The 17,775-nt window shown below is 35.2% G+C and overlaps 1 protein-coding gene across 2 annotated transcripts; it reads right to left on the bottom strand.

The window, feature by feature from the left end:
* Positions 1 to 6,843: 6,843 nt before the first annotated feature.
* HSPA13 (heat shock protein family A (Hsp70) member 13) lies at positions 6,844 to 17,722 on the bottom strand. 2 transcript variants are annotated; one of them, XM_027102452.1, is made up of 5 exons: positions 17,599 to 17,722; positions 15,958 to 16,028; positions 12,843 to 13,056; positions 10,945 to 11,112; positions 6,844 to 9,986 (listed from the first exon to the last, which is right to left on the bottom strand). In XM_027102452.1, the coding sequence occupies exons 1-5, from the start codon at positions 17,621 to 17,623 to the stop codon at positions 9,319 to 9,321; spliced, it is 1,146 nt and encodes a 381-aa protein (XP_026958253.1). In that variant the 5' UTR covers positions 17,624 to 17,722; the 3' UTR covers positions 6,844 to 9,318. The 2 variants fall into 2 exon arrangements, with proteins under 2 accessions (XP_026958253.1, XP_026958244.1); XM_027102443.1 differs by having other exon boundaries at positions 15,688 to 16,028; positions 17,599 to 17,719.
* Positions 17,723 to 17,775: the final 53 nt, after the last annotated feature.

Below are 17,775 nucleotides of genomic sequence, written 5' to 3'. Positions count from 1 at the left end.
GCGGAGCGGCTGGGCCCGTGAGCCATGGCCGCTGAGCCTGCGCATCCGGAGCCTGTGTTCCGCAACGGGAGAGGCCGCGGCGGTGAGAGGCACGCGTACCGCAAACAAAAAAAATTATGGAGGAATCACAGAAAAACATATTGAGTTATTCAGCTGCTTTTTGGAAAGAGTAATTATATAACTGAATTTTATAAAATAAAATTTTGCTTTATTTAAAAATAATATTTTATAATATTTTTACTATTTACTATGAGTAAAAAACCTATATTTTCTATGGAACGTCATTTTCTGGCTTGATTAACCTCAGTGAGTTATATATCAGATGGTATACATTCACAAGTAATTGTTGATTTGTAGTATTAATTATATTTTGAAGGGCTTTTTCATTTGGTAGTTTTACGTAATAGAAGCCACATTATTTCTCTGAATTGCCATTCAAATTTGAAGTTTTCAAACTTCAATGGTATTTTCCTTTCAAGATGATTTTAATAAAATATTTTAACATGTTAAGACTCAACAGCCATTTCTTTTATCCTCTTTTTCTCCTTCCTGTGCAACAACTTTGTACAACCTTGCTTCATCCCCTAAGTGTATTTATGAAAAGTTACCGTAAATTATAAAACCCTATATTATCTAAAGCTTCATTCCTTAAAATGTAAGCTACTGAAAGTGTTGTCCTGTCTTTACAATTCCTGTAGTACCTACCACTATGTTTTGTACTCAGTAGGCATTGAATAAATATCTATTGAAATCCATTAAGAAAGGGAACTGGATATTTCATTAATATCAGTTAAAATTTATGTTTTGGCCTCTTTACACATGTAGTAAAATCAATCAGAGACACTGCATAATTTAGAAATCTAATGGGAAATCAACAGTCACCTGGATAAATTGTGGTATCTTCATACAGTGGAATTCTATACAGCTATGAGAATGAATGAACAAATGCTACAGGCAACACCACCAATGAATCTCACAAACATAATGTGGAGTGAAAGAAAACACAGGGGACTTCCCTGGTGGCACAGTGGATAAGACTCCATGCTCCCAATGCCAGAGGCCCGGGTTTGGTTCCTGGTCAGGGAACTGGATCCCACATGCATGCCGCAACTAAGAGTTCACGTGCCACAACTAAGGAGCTGTGTGCTGCAACTAAGGAGACCACGAGCTACAACAAAGAGGCTGCCTGACACAACTAAGACCCCATGCAACCAAATAAATAAAATTTAAAAAAAAACTGTAAAAAAGAGAAGTCAACCACAAAAGCATATTCTTATATGATTCCATGATTCTATTGATACAAAAGGTTTTTTTTTAAAAAAAAAAAAATAAAGAAGAGAAACTATACTCCTAGAAGTCGGGATATTGGCTACTCTTGGTGGTGATGGGTAATGATTGAAAGGGTGAACAAGGTGGGCTTCTGGGAAATGATTATGTTCTGTTTCTTGATCTGGGTCTGAGTATTAGTTCAATTTGTAAAAATCATCAATCTGTATACTTAGGATTTGTGAAAATATAGATAGATAGTTATAGCTATATATATACATAGATATCTCATGTATAATATAGTTAAATAAAGAGGAAAAAGAAAAAGTAAAATAAATTAGTCATTTAAAATGACTAAGCCAAAATTACTCAATATAATATTGTGTTTTAAAAAATCAATATTTCATTCTCATTTTTATTATGTACATCAAGTTTGTTCAATCACTGAAGTACTCTTTGAAACAAAGTGCAGGATACTTAAAATGACTGGATTATAGAGAAGTAGTAAATTTGAATTAAAAAAACCTTTTAATTCAATGATTTATTTATTTCAAAATTTTAACTTCAAAATATATTAAGAAAATAATTATTATCATTTGGATATGCAGAAATATTTACCTTAGCTGATAGAATGAAAATCCTAAGAAGCATTAGATTGAATTATTTTAGGATGAGAATATTTATTACTGAAAGCCCACTATATGCCAAGTAATGTGCAAGGCACTGGAATAATTTATTACTTTCAATTCTCAATAAAGAATATAAGAAAGTTATTACCGCTCATCCTATTTTACCAAATATGATAAGATACCAAGAGGATCTTGGCCAATAAAGTGTAGAATCCAGGCCCACATGACTACAAAACTGATGATGATGTTCTTTTCAGTTCTCTAATAAGATGTCTCATTCCTAGAAGAGCCACTTAAAGAGTCCATAGTTCAAGAATGGGGCGGAGAAGAATTTAAACCAATAGCTGTGTAGACAAATGGAATTAAACCTTGGGGGTAGGGTGCTTCTTCAAATATAGTATTAGTTTGAGCCATATAAAATAGTCATTTTTGTAGGTAAAAAAATAGTTGAATAAGGGCAATTTCATACACTTTTAAATATAGCTTTGATATCAAAGTTAGTGTTAAGAAGATGTAATGCAGTATTTTAATACACGTGAAAATAATAAATAGTTCTAACTGGTCTAGAGGGCTTTTATTCTAGGAAAAAAATCAAGAAAATTAAAATAAAATATTATAGTAGTTAAAAGAGTTCAGGATCTAGTGACAAAGTGCTTATGCTAAATCTCAACTCCACCACTTTCTAATTGTGTAAACTTGGGCAAGTTAACTTATTTCTCTGGACTTATTTGGGTGTAAGAATTTTATCTACCTCCTAAGGGTTTTGGGGTTTTTTTTTGAAAATTAAATGAGATAACACAACATTTAGGACAGACAAAACTCTTTCTGGAATATAGAAAACATTCAGTAACATGTTAGCAATCACTTCAGTGCTAACAGTCGTATCTCCTCTCCTTATAGTTGCAGTTTTGTGTTTACAAACAAAATCACATCATAGGACATAGTATTAAGTAAACAAAAAGGGCAAAACTGAGCCAATGTTTATGAAAGGCTATTCTATACACAGCAACAACTTGGGGATAATTGGAGATTAAAATAAGACACGGTCCTCAGTGGTGTGCAGTGTGATTGATCTCAGTGAGATTAAGCAAAGCTAAGAAGGCAGAAACAGGGCAGATCTCTTTCTAGTTCCTTCCAGTTCTCCTAGTTCCCACTTTTCTAGCTGTCATTTTCCAAGCAAGTAGACCATCTGTGGAATACAGAAATCAGGACTTCTGGCTACATTATGAGCCACATTTCTCTAAATCTTTTTATGAAAATTAATACTATTTTGGTAGTTTGTATGGTGGCTGCTATTGGGTTAATGGGGCCGAGGTAACTGGTGTGAACCCAGTAAAGGCTGACGGGCTTCTCTTGATGACCGCTGACTAGGTAACCAGGTTATTTACAGATCAACCAGATTTTGCACATGCTCAAGTTATCATAGTTGATCAAAGATAGCAACATTTTCTCTCTTGAGGGCAGCACAAAGAGAAAAATAAAACTGAATAGGGGGCTTCCCTGGTGGCGCAGTGGTTGAGAGTCCGCCTGCCGATGCAGAGGACATGGATTCGTGCCACGGTCCGGGAAGATCCCACATGCCGCGGAGCGGCTGGGCCCGTCAGCCATGGCCGCTGAGCCTGCGCGTCCGGAGCCTGTGCTCCGCAACGGCAGAGGCCACAACAGTGAGAGGCCCGCGTACCGCAAAAAAAAAAAAAATGAATAGGCATATGAGTAAAGTGTTAAAATATATCATAAACTGAAAAATGTTTGTGATAGTTGTGAAAAATATTTGTGAAAAATTTGAAAAATATTTTTCCAAAACACTTACAAGGAAAATGATACATGTGCATTTTTGTGTGTCAAGGGAAGAGATACAAGATTGATTTTTGAGTTCATGTTTATAAGACTCAGCTTATCATTAATATACTTGCGAATGATTATTGGTTTACTGCTATTTTTCAACTCTTGATAGAAAATGTAATGTGGTTATCAGAGAATAAGACTAAATGAATGATTTAGAATACGTGACAGTGGAGTACCACAGGAACTAGGCATAAATGTTAACCCAGCTTTAGTCAACACTAACTCTGTCTGAACATCTGCTTCTGGCTTTCTGTTCTGAGCATTTGTGCAACAATTTCCAGGTATTACAGAACAGCCTCTGCTTTCCCTGTATTGCTATAGCTATGGCTTTACAAAGGTAATAGACAAGAATTAACGTTGGCCATGATGCGTAAGGTCTTGAAAACTGTTGTTTCATGTATTTTCTTCCACTTTTTAGTTGAATCAGTTCCTTTTTATTCCATCTTGGCCAGAAGCAGAAGTCCAACAAATGGCAATTTGACCAAATGTTTAACCACAAAGTAAGGGTCAAAAGTTTAAAAACACAAGGAAGGAAAGAAGGAAAACAAAGAAAGAAGTGTAAACAACTAAGGGGCTTGTTTTTCTTAGGTAGAAAGAAGTCCCAAGGTAGAAAGGACAAAACTGGCCAGAGCAGTTCCATAACACCACTGGCCACTTCTATTACATGTCCATTGATTGGTAGTTGCAAACCCATTGCTTTATCTCCAGCATCATGTCTGCATTTCAAGAAGGTAGAGCAGAATTATGTCACATACCCATCCCTAGCTGCAAAATAATTTTTAAAGTAGGGGATGTCGCCACTCCAAAAAAACTGGGTTCTGAAAGTAAGAATGAATAGAAAAGATAATTGCAGTAGCATTTAGCAAGGTCTGCCACCACTACTTTTTGTCGCAAAGTATTTTTTGACTATGACAAAATATTCTTAATTTAGTTACTTGGGAGACAAAAGAAGGGTAGTGGTTACAACTAATAAGATCCAATTTCCAGTTTCCAATACTATATAGGCTATGTTAAGCAATTTAAGGTGATTGGATGAACTCTTAACAGAATTGTGTGTATTTATGTATTTACGTTGTGTACATAGATATATACACACACACACACACACACACACACACACACACACACACACATATATATAGCTATAGTTATAAAGTTGTGTTATGCCATTTAAGACATTTCAGGAGGTCTTTTAGGTAAGCCAAAAAATAGTTAATTCAATGAGGTGTAAGACAGACTGTATTTGTTAGTTTTTTAACATCCAAAAAACTTAATGTGAGGCAAGCTATTAATTCTTCCCAATACTAAATAAATGCTTTACCACAGCAAATTTATTTTCTCTTATATTTCTGCAGAATTCTGCAGTTTTTGACTCATAGTTTCAGGGTCTTGAGGATATTAGGGAAAATAACCTATTTTCTTGTGGCATTTTCTTATAATCCCTTATAAAATTAGCAAGTCACTGAACTTTGTTCATTCTCCTTCTATCATCTCCATTTATAATATTTAGCACTTTCTTGCCAGGCACTCACAAAACCCCAATGAATTAGGTACTATTGTCTTCATTTCGCATCTTAAAAAATCTGTAAATTCAAATTTGCTTCTCAGAAATGTAAAGAATTAAATAGCACTGTCTAAACCTGTAACATTATCTGGTAAACAAGAGGTCTTTCATGGATACTATCCAGTTTAGTACTGAACAAAAATGGTGCTATAGGATTGCATTATGGGATGGATAAGGCAGCACAGCATTGGGGCTGAACATGGACTGGATTTGAATAACTCTGCTACGTATTAGTTGTATAATCCTGTGAAAATTACCTAACACATCTGTGCCTTAATTTCCCTATCTGAAAATGGGGTAAGAGGAACTACCCCTAAGTTTGTTAGAACAAAATTAATTAGTATTGTTAAAACATTTAGAACACTCCTGTACATAGTAAGCACTATTATCTATTGCTGAATAAGAAATAAATAAAAATTTAGTAAGCTTAAAACAACAAAAAATGTATTATCTCAGTTTCTGTGAATCGTGACTCTGGAACTGCTTAGCTCAGTGATTCGGGCTTAGGGTCTCTCATAAGATTACATTCAAATTTGAAGTATGGCTACACCATTTGAAGCCTTGAATACCAGGTCGAAGCATTGGAAGTCACATAAGCTGCCTCCCTCAATAGGGCACTGTGTATTTGTTAGTCAAGTGAAATAAATGTGGATGTATCACTATTATTTCCTCATATATTTTGAATCTCCGAGCAGCAGTAGTTAAAATAACTATGAAGGAATCACAGGAACTAGTGATTGGAGAGTCAAATCTACTGTTTTTATTTAAGGGCTCATTTGAAAAGACATTTATCAAATGAACTTAAAAAAAATTGTATTGAGTTTCTTGCCCAAAGAATAAACTTTATTAGAGAATTATAAAGTATTAATCACCAATCAAAGGATTACAGTAGTCTATTATGCAGGATTATTAACTATCTAGATTAGTTTTGGCTCTGTTATAGTCGGACTATAGCCGACTATAACAGAGCCAAAACTAATCTAGAAAAACAAATATCATATATCGCTTATATGTGGAATCCAGAAAACTGATACAGATGAACGTATTTGCAAAGCAGAAATAGAGACACAGACGTAGAGAACAAACATATGGACACCAAGGCGGGAAGGAGCGGTGGATGAACTGGGAAATTGGGATTGACACATATACACTACTATGTATAAAACAGATAACTAATGAGAACCTACTGTACAGCACAGGGAACTCTACTTAATCCTCTGTGGTGACCTAAATGGGAAGGAAATCCAAGTAAGAGGGGATATATGTATATGTATAGCTGATTCACTTCGCTGTACAGCAGAAACTAACAAAACATTGTAAAGCAACTATACTCCAATAAAAATTAATTTAAAAAAAGAAAAGTAAGTAGAAAAGTAAGCAATTCCAGGGACATTCAGGATGTAGGGAATTAGGTAATAGCTGCTGAGGTCACGTGCCGTGAGCATCAGATCAGCTCTATTCCCGTTTCCTTTCTTATTTACATACCTCAAATATGTACTCTGGGCATAGTCCAGAATAGAAAATGAAGGACACAATTTGAAAAACAAACTGCAAAGTGGTATTTATTTACATTAAAATGTGAAATACCTGTATACACACAAATCTAAGAGGCACAATCTGTTATGCACAATAACTATGATCTTCAGAACATGTTATACACAACAGTATCTGCTGATACATAAGTGGTTCCAGTGAAAACAGTAAACACCAAAACATTCCTGACACAAAATAAATTATTCATTCACGTATTCTAATCATACAAGACAGTTAATATTTTCAAAGTTATGTACTTCAAAAAACACTAGCAAGATGTACAACCAAAATGTATTGTTTTATGAAAAATGTCTTCAGATTATTATGCATAAAATGATCCCTTTCAGAATGCATTTTTACCTTTTAAATAAACTACATTGATTTCAAGACTATTTATATATAGCCCCCTAATATGATTGAAGACTTTTTTTTAAAGGTATAACTATACTAGAGAATAGTTATGCTTTTCTAATATGCTAAACTAATGTCCCCCAATTCCAACACTGCCTATTTTTCAGAAACAATCAAATTATTTAAATTCCAATTTTAGAGTATGAGATTAGCTGCCCTGTTTTGCAAATTGTTTCCTCTAAGGACTGTTAACAGATTGTCCTGAACTATCTCATATACTGGAAAAATTCAAGCTTTTTAAAAAAAAGTCTTAAAATGCTTTAGGTTAAAGCTGGTTACTATCTATGGAGATTTTGATAAATTGAACACTTTTCTCTTAAAGACCTTTGCAAAAAGATATTTTTCAATTTTAAAATCTAGTAAAGATTTTTATAAAGTCCAAAAGAACACTTGAATATTTTCAGAACGCAGTGAAGGATTCCTCTTTGGCATTTCTCCATTTAGGTCTAAAATAAAACATGTCAACATTTTATATTTTTCTATTTACCTACTACAGACATTTTCTGTACACAAAAGTATTTGATTGAAATTGTTTTAACAGCAATTTCATTGCTAAGAAATTTTTTTTTTTTAGGATCTGCAAAAAACACTCAGATTTTTACTATGAGAAGCAGAAATGTTTTGATGTTGCTGAAATGAGCTTGCTTATTTCTCTTTTTCAGTGGTTGGAACGTCAACATCCTTTCAAATTCAACAATGGATAAAGCAGACATATTTTATATTAGCGAAACTGCTGACCAGAGTTTAATTTTTGAATATCGATAGGAAGTAGCCTCTATTAAGGAAAAAGAAAATCTTCAGATAATATGGGCATCACATAAATAAAACTACTATATTTTCTTTCTTGGTTCCTGCATCTTTTCTAAAAGGAAACAAACCAAAACTACTACAAATACGGATTTGTGGACATTTTTTTCACATTGTCTTCCACATTAGATTTCCACATTATTTCCAGTATTCGCAAACTTTTTGCTCTCATCACACACTAACCTTAAGGCTAAAAACAGTCCAAGTCTGATTAGTTTTAAATGATGGTAGGAAACAATAACAAGGTTTTTACAAATGAGTACAATTTTCCTCATTCAAAACTAAATACGGGTAAAAATCTCAGTAAAACTGAATCAAATGCAAGCTAAATTCTCCAGGGCTTACTGAAAATAAACAATGAAACAAAAACAAAAACATAAAATAAATACTGTACCTAATTACTGCTGTTTATCAATGTCTACAAAGGTCTTAAATAACGAAACAAATTTATAGTAATGACGGCTTTATTGTGACATTAACACATTTTTAAAATGTAATTAATAATTCTCTATTGTTTTCAAACCATGCAGAATCATGGAAATCCAAGCAGAGAATGACACATAGCAGATGAAGGAACTAAAATATAAATTGGTAATGAGACATTTGAATAAATCTGTAGCTATTTTAGAAAGAGAATAAATTGATCCAATAAATATATTTTGAAAGTCTGGAGAATGCAGGTTATAGGAATAGGACACAAAATGGGATACTGAGTTTGTGAAAGTAATTTTGTTATATATGGCAGTTACTGAATATTATATATGCAGCTTATATTAATAACACTGCTATCTCCCAGCCACTCTAAGTACCTGACATCAACACTGTCCTTCAAGTATAGTTCAAATTTAAGAGTTACATGTGATAACCAAGTAAATAAATTACCAGCTCCTGCTAATACAATTTAGTAAGAACTGGGAATCCTATAATTGGCACTAGGCAATGTTTATAGAAGACAGTTTTAAGTGCACATGGATATCTACTTCCAGAATGCAGAAAATACAGTCACCTATGCTCCTGTAAGAGTTTTACCTCAATTCTTTCACTTTAGAAGTATTTGTTGAAATGGGATCTCTCCAAAATCAAGGATCAATCTGGCCACATTCAATTCTAAAGCAAAATGTTCTGTAAAATTTCATATATATAAATGTTACCTTTTAGGTAAATGTGTGAGATATTTTAGAGACTTGATTTAGTGGACAGAGGTGGTCTGATAAATAGGAAGAGATCAGCAGACAAGATCTCAAATGACCATCCCTCCATAATTCAGTTGAAGTTGGTCTTTTGTAAATGCTTACTGGGAATTTCTAACGCACTGACTTGGAGAGGCCAAGAGCCTCCATCAATCCCTGCTTGGATTGCCACTCCTGTCACCACTGCCAAGTCAGGGTCTACAGACGTGTTGGGATCCTTTCCAAAGAACTCTTGAATGACTTGGCGGATTCGAGGAATTCGAGTTGAGCCTCCAACCAAAACCACCTCATCAATCTCAGTTTTTTCCAGGTGGCCTTCTTCTAACACTTGCTGAATGGGTACTAGTATTTTCTGGAAAAGATCTTCATTAAGGGTGTCAAAGAGCTTCCGTGAAATTTCTGTTTCAAATAAAACCTGACTTTCTCCATTTTTCTTTTCAGGAAGGCTAGCTCCAAACATGCTGTTCACATGGGGGCTGTCTGCTGGGGAAAGTTCGTCCTTTGGCAGTTCAGTGTCACTACTCTGAGGTTCCTTCCCGTCCTTTTTCTCCACCGTTAGTAATACCGACATCTGGGCAGTCTGATGAAGAGTCAGGTTTAATTTGACCATTTCTACAGCTTGTCTTAATCTGTGGATTTCCTCTTTCCTAGAGGGTAGGAAGCCATATGTTTGATAGATCTGTTTATATAAGTACTGAAGCAATCTTTGATTGAAGTCTTGTCCTCCAAGTTTATTGTTTCCTAAGTTAAAAATTAAAAAAGTTTATATTATATTTATGAATATATGTGTATGTGTGTACATATATACGTGTGTCTGTGTAGTATGTATGTATAAATGATATTCTAGGAATAATAAGTCCTTATTTAATGTATTAAGATTTTATTCATATGAAGACTGATTAAAAATAACTGGATTAAAATGATTTTAATTCAAATGTGTACTATTAAAATACAGTGCACATCCGGGTTTAAATGATGTAATAGGAAGTATCTCAGTGATATCAAATACTTTTGCAGAAAGTAAGAAATTGAGAACACTGACCGGCTTTTAAGTAGCAATTTAAAAACACTAAATGTCATTATTTTCAACAGAAGGAAGTCGTTCTTTTAATTAAAAAGTACCAGTAAGCATTTTCCTTTTTAAAAAATCCTTTTGTTTAAATGATTAAGGGCTGAAAAGTAGAAAAAATAATTTAATTAGGAAAAGAATAATGCAATATAAATGCTCACCACTGAACTTTGTTCTAAATGGAGTCCAGTCAGGCCACCTATAACTTAAGCTACACAGGCTTAATTCCTGAAACTAAATTAACCTTAAAAAAAAAATTTAGAATGCAAAATACTATTATTAGATTTCCTAAAATATCTATTTTGTGAAACAGATTATTAAATGAAATAAACTGATCGTCCTTCATTTTAAAATAATTTCTTTCCTTCTGTTCCCTTTACCATGGAGGTGAAAACTACTGGCTCAGTTAGCTACAAATGGCAGTATATTTATTTGACTTACAGGATGTCCAGTTATTTTTTGAGACTTAACTTTTTGCTATAAATACAGTAAGTGGTGGCATAAGATTACATGTACAGAAGATTACCAAAATGAACGCAAAGAATACGGAAAAATTTTTAAATGAACACTTTACACATTAGATATGTTAACGTGCCTCAATCTCGTTAACGCTCCCTCTATTTTTCTTACCAGACATCGCTCGGGTTAAAAACATTCCTCCTTGTTTATTCAGCAATGACACATCTAGAGTTCCTCCGCCCAAATCTATCACCAAGACGTGAAAGACATCAGCTTTGTGGAGACCATAGGCCATAGCTGCTGCTGTGGGTTCATTTATTACTCTTAAGATCTTCAGTCCTATAAAATTGGTTGGAGGGAAGAACAATCATGAGAGGACACTATTAAGAAATTTCCTCATTTAATCTTACAACACATTAGTATCTTCTCTGATGTGAACTCCACTGAGTACACAGTCACAAACCCAATAAAAATAATGACATGGGATGGGTAAATATACGTTCTTCTAAATGGGTGTCATTAAAATTATTCTAAAAGAAGATTATAGTATAAAGAAATAAAGGCCCAGATTCACGGAATACATCATTCTATTATTTATTAATACTTAATTTTTAAAAATCTCTCAGCCTCTTCTAATTTTCCTATTTTACTTGGGAATATATGAGCAAATAAACTTTAGTCATTATGCACTGTAACAAACTGCTATAGAAATGAGGTAAGTTTAGTGTGCTCTTCTTTTAAAAATGACTTTTTGATAAAAAGAACACATGAATAAACAGAGAAGAAATGATAATAAAATGAAAAATCCAGATGATAGGCTCCAATAGCTACAATGACACTTTTAAAAAGTACTTAAGATGCAAGACCCTTGAATGCAAATCTGAAATATACAGCAAAATCTGACTTCAAGGTAAAGTTAAACAGTAAATGTGCAAGCAAAAGATCAGATTTCCTTGAGCAAAACTCCTGCTTTAAACTAACTGCCACACATAACGAGTGGCCGTGAAAGTCGTATGGCTTTATGTATCACGAGCTATAGAAACTAGTCAACCTCTGAAGAATTTATTCAAAGACCATAATACCTTCCCCTTAGCTCTCTGACTTCATCACTCACTCTGCTCTGGCCACACTGGCCAACTTCCTATCTTCTTATGTACCAGCAAATTCTCATATTATGGCTGCTACACTGGCACTCTCTCTCCTACAACACAGTTCCTCCATATATCTGCTTGGTTCACAACCTTGCTTCCTTCAAATCTGCTTAAATGTCACTTTCTCAATGAGGTCTACCTGACCGCTCCCTTTAAAACCTGCAAATCCCCCTATTCTCTGATCACCCACCCTCTCCCCTTATCCTGTCTTTTTTTCTACGGCAAGTGACTTTCTGACATACATTGTATCAAGGCTCTCAACCAGAGGTCATTTTGTTCCTCTGGGGACAACTGGCATTATCTGGAGACATAAAATTATCACTACTTGGTGGGGAGAGTGCCACTACCTTCGAGTGTGTACAGGCCAGGGGTGCTTCAAAATACCCTATAATACACAGGACAGTTCCCCACAGCAAAGAATAATCCAGCCCCAAATGTTAATAATGCTAAGTAAGAAATGCCATAATATACTTATCTTCGAGGCTGATTTTCTGTTCCCTCCAATAGAATACAAGCTCCATGAGAAAACGGATTTATCTGTTTTGTTTACCTAGGCACTTAATACTTGCTGAATGGTGGTGAATGAATTTTCTCCCACCTCAGATTTTTAAAAAACATTATATTATATTCATCTTAACATTAAAAGAATTTTAGAAGAAAAATTCCTCATTGCTAACGTGTGTCCACGTTCTTTCTTAGCCTTTCTCATATGCCTGATAGGCTGCTGTCATAATATACATATTTTACATTGTACCATGGGGCTTTCTAAATTGTTTGTAAACCTATATAAAAATCCATCTGATTTATCTACCATATAGATAGGTGCCTAGTTAGGTGGTTTGCAAATGATACACATTACTACAGATTTTCAGCCTAACAAAATTTTGAGCAAAATGTAACTTAGGCAAGTGATATTACCTGCAAGGTTAGCAGCTTGAATTGTCGAATTTCTCTGTTTTAGATCAAATTCTGCTGGTACAGAAATAACAGCATTGGCAACTGGCATTCCAAGATATTCCTCTGCCATCTCCTTTAATTTCAACAACAGTCTAGAGCCAACATATTCTGGGGAAACGGTGATCGTCTCATTACTTGTCACAGAAAACTCAACCATTCCATTTTTGTTTAAAACCTGTGAATAAGATTTGCAAAGATAAAAAAATATATATATAAAACTGTGTGTGTATATATCTACATATACATACATACACATACGCTAACACACATACATATGGAATGTATTCAATCAAAACTTACCTTTAAAGGGTCATAAAATTCATTTGTTATCTAGCAAGTGCATTTACTAAGATTAGAAGTTATTAAAAGTCATACTTTAAAAGCTATAAAACGAATCCACTCCACAGTTCTCAATAAGAGCAGAAAAATAAAATTCATTACTAAGCATATAATTGAAACATAGAAGATTCTCCATATATATCTGTTAAATGAAAGAAAAGATGAATGATAAAATAGAAGGAATAACAGTGGCTAAGTCATGTTTGTGACTCAAGATCTTCTTTTTTAAAAAATTAATTTATTTCCAAAAGTAATAGATAATTGAAAGAATGTTCTGGTACATATTAACAAGAATAATTTTAGTACTTCGATATGTTCTTATCTAAGAATCAATATCACTCACATTCTTGTTTCCATGGAAACATGTATTAGCATCTTTTTCCTGCTAATGTAGTTGTACATTTGTACATTTAAAAAATTAGACTAATTCTAAAACATACTAGTTTCACCAATAGATTGTATTAACATCAATAGTAAAAGAGAATTAGTCTGTTCTAAGAAATTATAAGAAGTTTACCCCAATCATTCAAGACTACATAATTAGTTTTCAATTAAGAAAATCTGACCTTCCAAAAAGTATTTTACCTGCCTGGGGAAAACAAAAACAAGCTATGAACACTTAAAATAAGGTCCTTAAAATAAGACCCAAATATACCAGTACCTTCAGAGTGATCATGAAACAGAAACAACAAAAAAATATGATCACTTAGAAACTTAAAACAAACAAAAAAAACCTTTAAAATAACTCTTGGATCAATAAGTAATGTACCCAAAGCTGTAGAGGAAACTGTATAGCCTTATATGATTTTATCATTACATAACAAAAATTACAAATTAGTAAAGGGTCTTAAGAAAGAAGCTAAAAGAGAACAAAGAAGTAAACCTAAGAAATTCCTGGAGAGATTGTTTTTTTGCTCCTTTGAAAATGAATAAAAATTTGAGAATTTTTATGATGCGTTAATCAATAAGCAGCACTGATACCACTACTTTAAAATCTATTTATTTAGAATCTCACTTCATAATTAACCAAAAGGGTGGGGGGAACCCTACATGGAATAAACATTTAAATGTTTAAAAGAAAAAAAACCCAGCAAAACCTAAACCTACAAATACTTATATAAAAGCATTAGAAAAAAAGTACAAGTGGATAGGATGGGAAAGGCCACTGTAAGCATGGTAAGAGTCCAAAAACATTTTTAAAAAATTATTAAGAGATGATTTTACCACATAAAAATTTAACAGTCTTGACAGTTCAAAAATAAAATTATACGTCAGTTTTATTAAAAAAAGGAAAAAATACTGAAAACACATCACAAAGGTATTTTATAGTCATTAAGGGAACGATAAACACCCCAAAAGAAAACAGGACAAAGCTTAAGAAGTGGATCACTAAAGAAAATGAAAATGCCAATAAACACATTTTTAAAAGTCTGACCTCAACAGAAATCACAGGAATGTAAATTAATACAAGATACCATTTTTTATTTATCTATTGGCAAAGATTGAAAAACAATAACTAGTGAAGATATAGGCAGTCTAAAAAATAGGTAAGGGCACATAAACTTTTCGGTGCACAATCTGGCAATACAAATCAAAACACTTAAAAACATGCAATCATTTGGCCTATCAATTCCAGTTCTTGAATTCAAATTTAGGAAATTATCAGAGAAGTGTAAAAACATACATGTACAAGGATATTCACTGAAGCTCCAATAATAGTGGAAAACCAGGGAAAAAATAAAACTTACACTGACAGAGAATGGACAATTAATTGGCGGAACAGTCGTTTCACAAAACCATGAAAGATAATGATGTGAGCCCACTGACTAACTGTCCATGATATATTGATGAGTTTCAAACAAGTCATTACACAGCATGCCTAGTATGATCTCTTTTTATGTATATAAACATGTATACACACAAACACAGGAAGAATATCTATTTATCCATCCACCCATCTATAGGTACGTGGGGCTTCATTAGCCTCCGGCTACAATGAAAGAGCTGTGCAGACATTCTGAGGATAGCAGAGTGAGGAGAGGGTAATGTCCTAAGTCCTCAGTAATACTGCGGGACCACTGAATTAGCTAACCCTGGAGCTGCTGTGGGATTGTTTGTTATATGAGATAATATAACTTCCAGGCAAACTGAGTCTGTTGAAATAGAATGTTTTGTAACTTGAAGCCAAAGCATTAATTTTTTTTTTTTTTTTTTGCGGTATGCGGGCCTCTCACCGTTGTAGCCTCTATCGTTGCGGAGCACAGGCTCCAGACGCGCAGGCTCAGCGGCCATGGCTCACGGGCCCAGCCGCTCCGCGGCATGCGGGATCCTCCCGGACCGGGGCACGAACCCGTGTCCCCTGCATCGGCAGGCGGACTCTCAACCACTGCACCACCAGGGAAGACCCAAAGCATTAATTGAAACAGTATGCTGAACTAAAGTTAAAATAGATTTTGGCTTCACTTACCTTAAATGGGTATCTGCCAATTTCAGCTTCTAGCTCTTCTGGGGTAAAAATCTTGCCTATGAATCTTTTAGCGTCATATATTGTGTTCTGAGGATTTGAGTCCGCCAGCTCTAAGCTTTCATACCCCACATAAACATCGTTGTCAGTAAAGGACACCATGCTGGGTAGGCTGACGTGCCCATTTTCATCTGGAATGACCTTTACTTTTCCTGTTCCAGGAAAAAACACCCCAACTGAACAGTAGGTAGTGCCAAGGTCAATTCCAATCACCTTAGGAGTAGGCAGTGGTAAATACTGTTGCGCGAAATAGCCAGCCAACAGGAGAGTCAGAACAGCTGATCCTGAAATACAGGCAAATTACAAGTTGCGTCTTATCAAACTAGTACAATGTGCAAAATTACAACAGTAAAATCCCTTTACTATCACGCTTCCATACTAGACTAAAAATACTGTCCAAATATTTTCTTTTATAGTACTCACGATAACATTTCTCAAACATCAAGTTTTTCATAATGCAAACTGACTATAATACAATTAAAATGAAGTAACAACAAAAACAAACAAACAAAAAAACCCCTGTATGTTTGTGTGCTTCACTTATGGGTGAGTAAAGGAATAAAAAATAAAAACATTTCGATAATAATTGTGCTAATGCTGACAGGAGAAGTCATTCATCTGGAGCAAAAGCTAGAATATAATCCAATTCTTGATCAAATGATATTTAGATTTTATAGTTTTATAATTAGCTTTAGATATCATTATTAAAAAGAAACTAGCATTAAAATTTCCACAGCAAAAGCTCTGTTATTGTAAACGTGAAACTCTTTATATCCCCTCTCTTTTTTCCTTTCAAAAGGATGAAATGGATAAACTGGATTAAAATAATTTTGGAAATTGCTTAGATATTTTTAAACGGTCACTTCATAACAGAACATAGTTAACTTTTTCTGTATTAAATACGAGTTGAGGACATCTTGCAGAGGTGATATTTCGGAGAAGAATTAAAAGTGTGTAACCCTGATGATAACATAAATGGAAGCTCTTAGAAGTCAGGTTTTAGTCACGCTGTATTCCCTGCACAAATGGTTCCCAGCCAGTAGAAGACTGTTCAATAAATATTAATTGCTGAAAAAGCCAAATACGAACAAACGCCACGCAGACTGTAAACATAAGTGATGGAGAAAGAAGTCAATTCGTATTTACAGCTAACCTGTTATTTGGTTTCAGGAGGCTGTGCTATACACCTGTGTCCGTCCACATTACATACAACTCAAAACACCAATTTGTAGGAGTCGGCTTTACTAATTATTAGGTCATCCTCATCAACACATAATGAAATGACATCAAGTGCCAATCCCACCTTCCTCTTGCCCCTACGTACACATTTTCGGAAGCATTTCATCACCTTCTCCTCCGGAGAGGGTAATTCCTACCCGGATTGGTGGAAAGAACACTGGACTATACATCAAAGAGGTATCTGACTCTCTCAAAATCCAGCATCCCATGAGTCTACAGCTCGGGATGCTGCTGCTGTTCCTCTCCCTTCCTCCACAAAGGGGTCTAGGGATCTAGGAGATGCACATTCTGGCAGCCTCTCAAAGGCCCCAATTCAACCAACGATTCAAAAATCGACGTTGCGTAGGAAAGAACCCTTCCCGAGGCCCAACGTCCCTGGGATGTATGCAGAGGTCGCCGCCGGCCTTACCCGGGCCTACTGCGGCTCGGGCCTTCCTAGAGGCGACCCCCAACCCGGCGTCGCGAACAGCCCCAAACCGCCTCTGAGTCACCTTTCTGGCGCCCTACCCGCTGCGTCAGCGGGATCCAGCAGATGCAACAACGACCCCAACACCCCGGCCTCCCTCAACCGCTCAGGTGCCCGCAACAGCGCAAAGGACCCTCCTGATCACTGACCTAAGATCGTCATCTCTCCGGCCATCACAGTCCCGCCGAAGAGGCTTAGGATGACTGTACCGGACGTGAGGCACCGCCCCCACGCCGCCCGGCAGCCCCGCGCTCCTCTGGGAAATGTAGTCCTGTTGCTCTGACGCGGCCCGAGAAGCTACATCTCGGACCAGAGAAAGGACTTCC

This window comes from Aethalodelphis obliquidens, unplaced genomic scaffold (assembly GCF_003676395.1).
Source record: "Aethalodelphis obliquidens isolate GAN/ISIS:26980383/991018 unplaced genomic scaffold, ASM367639v1 scaffold1, whole genome shotgun sequence".
In the NCBI taxonomy this organism is placed as follows: Eukaryota; Metazoa; Chordata; class Mammalia; order Artiodactyla; family Delphinidae; genus Aethalodelphis; species Aethalodelphis obliquidens.
The sequence above is the reverse complement of the archived record's forward strand: the minus strand, read 5'-3'. Positions and strand labels throughout refer to the sequence as shown.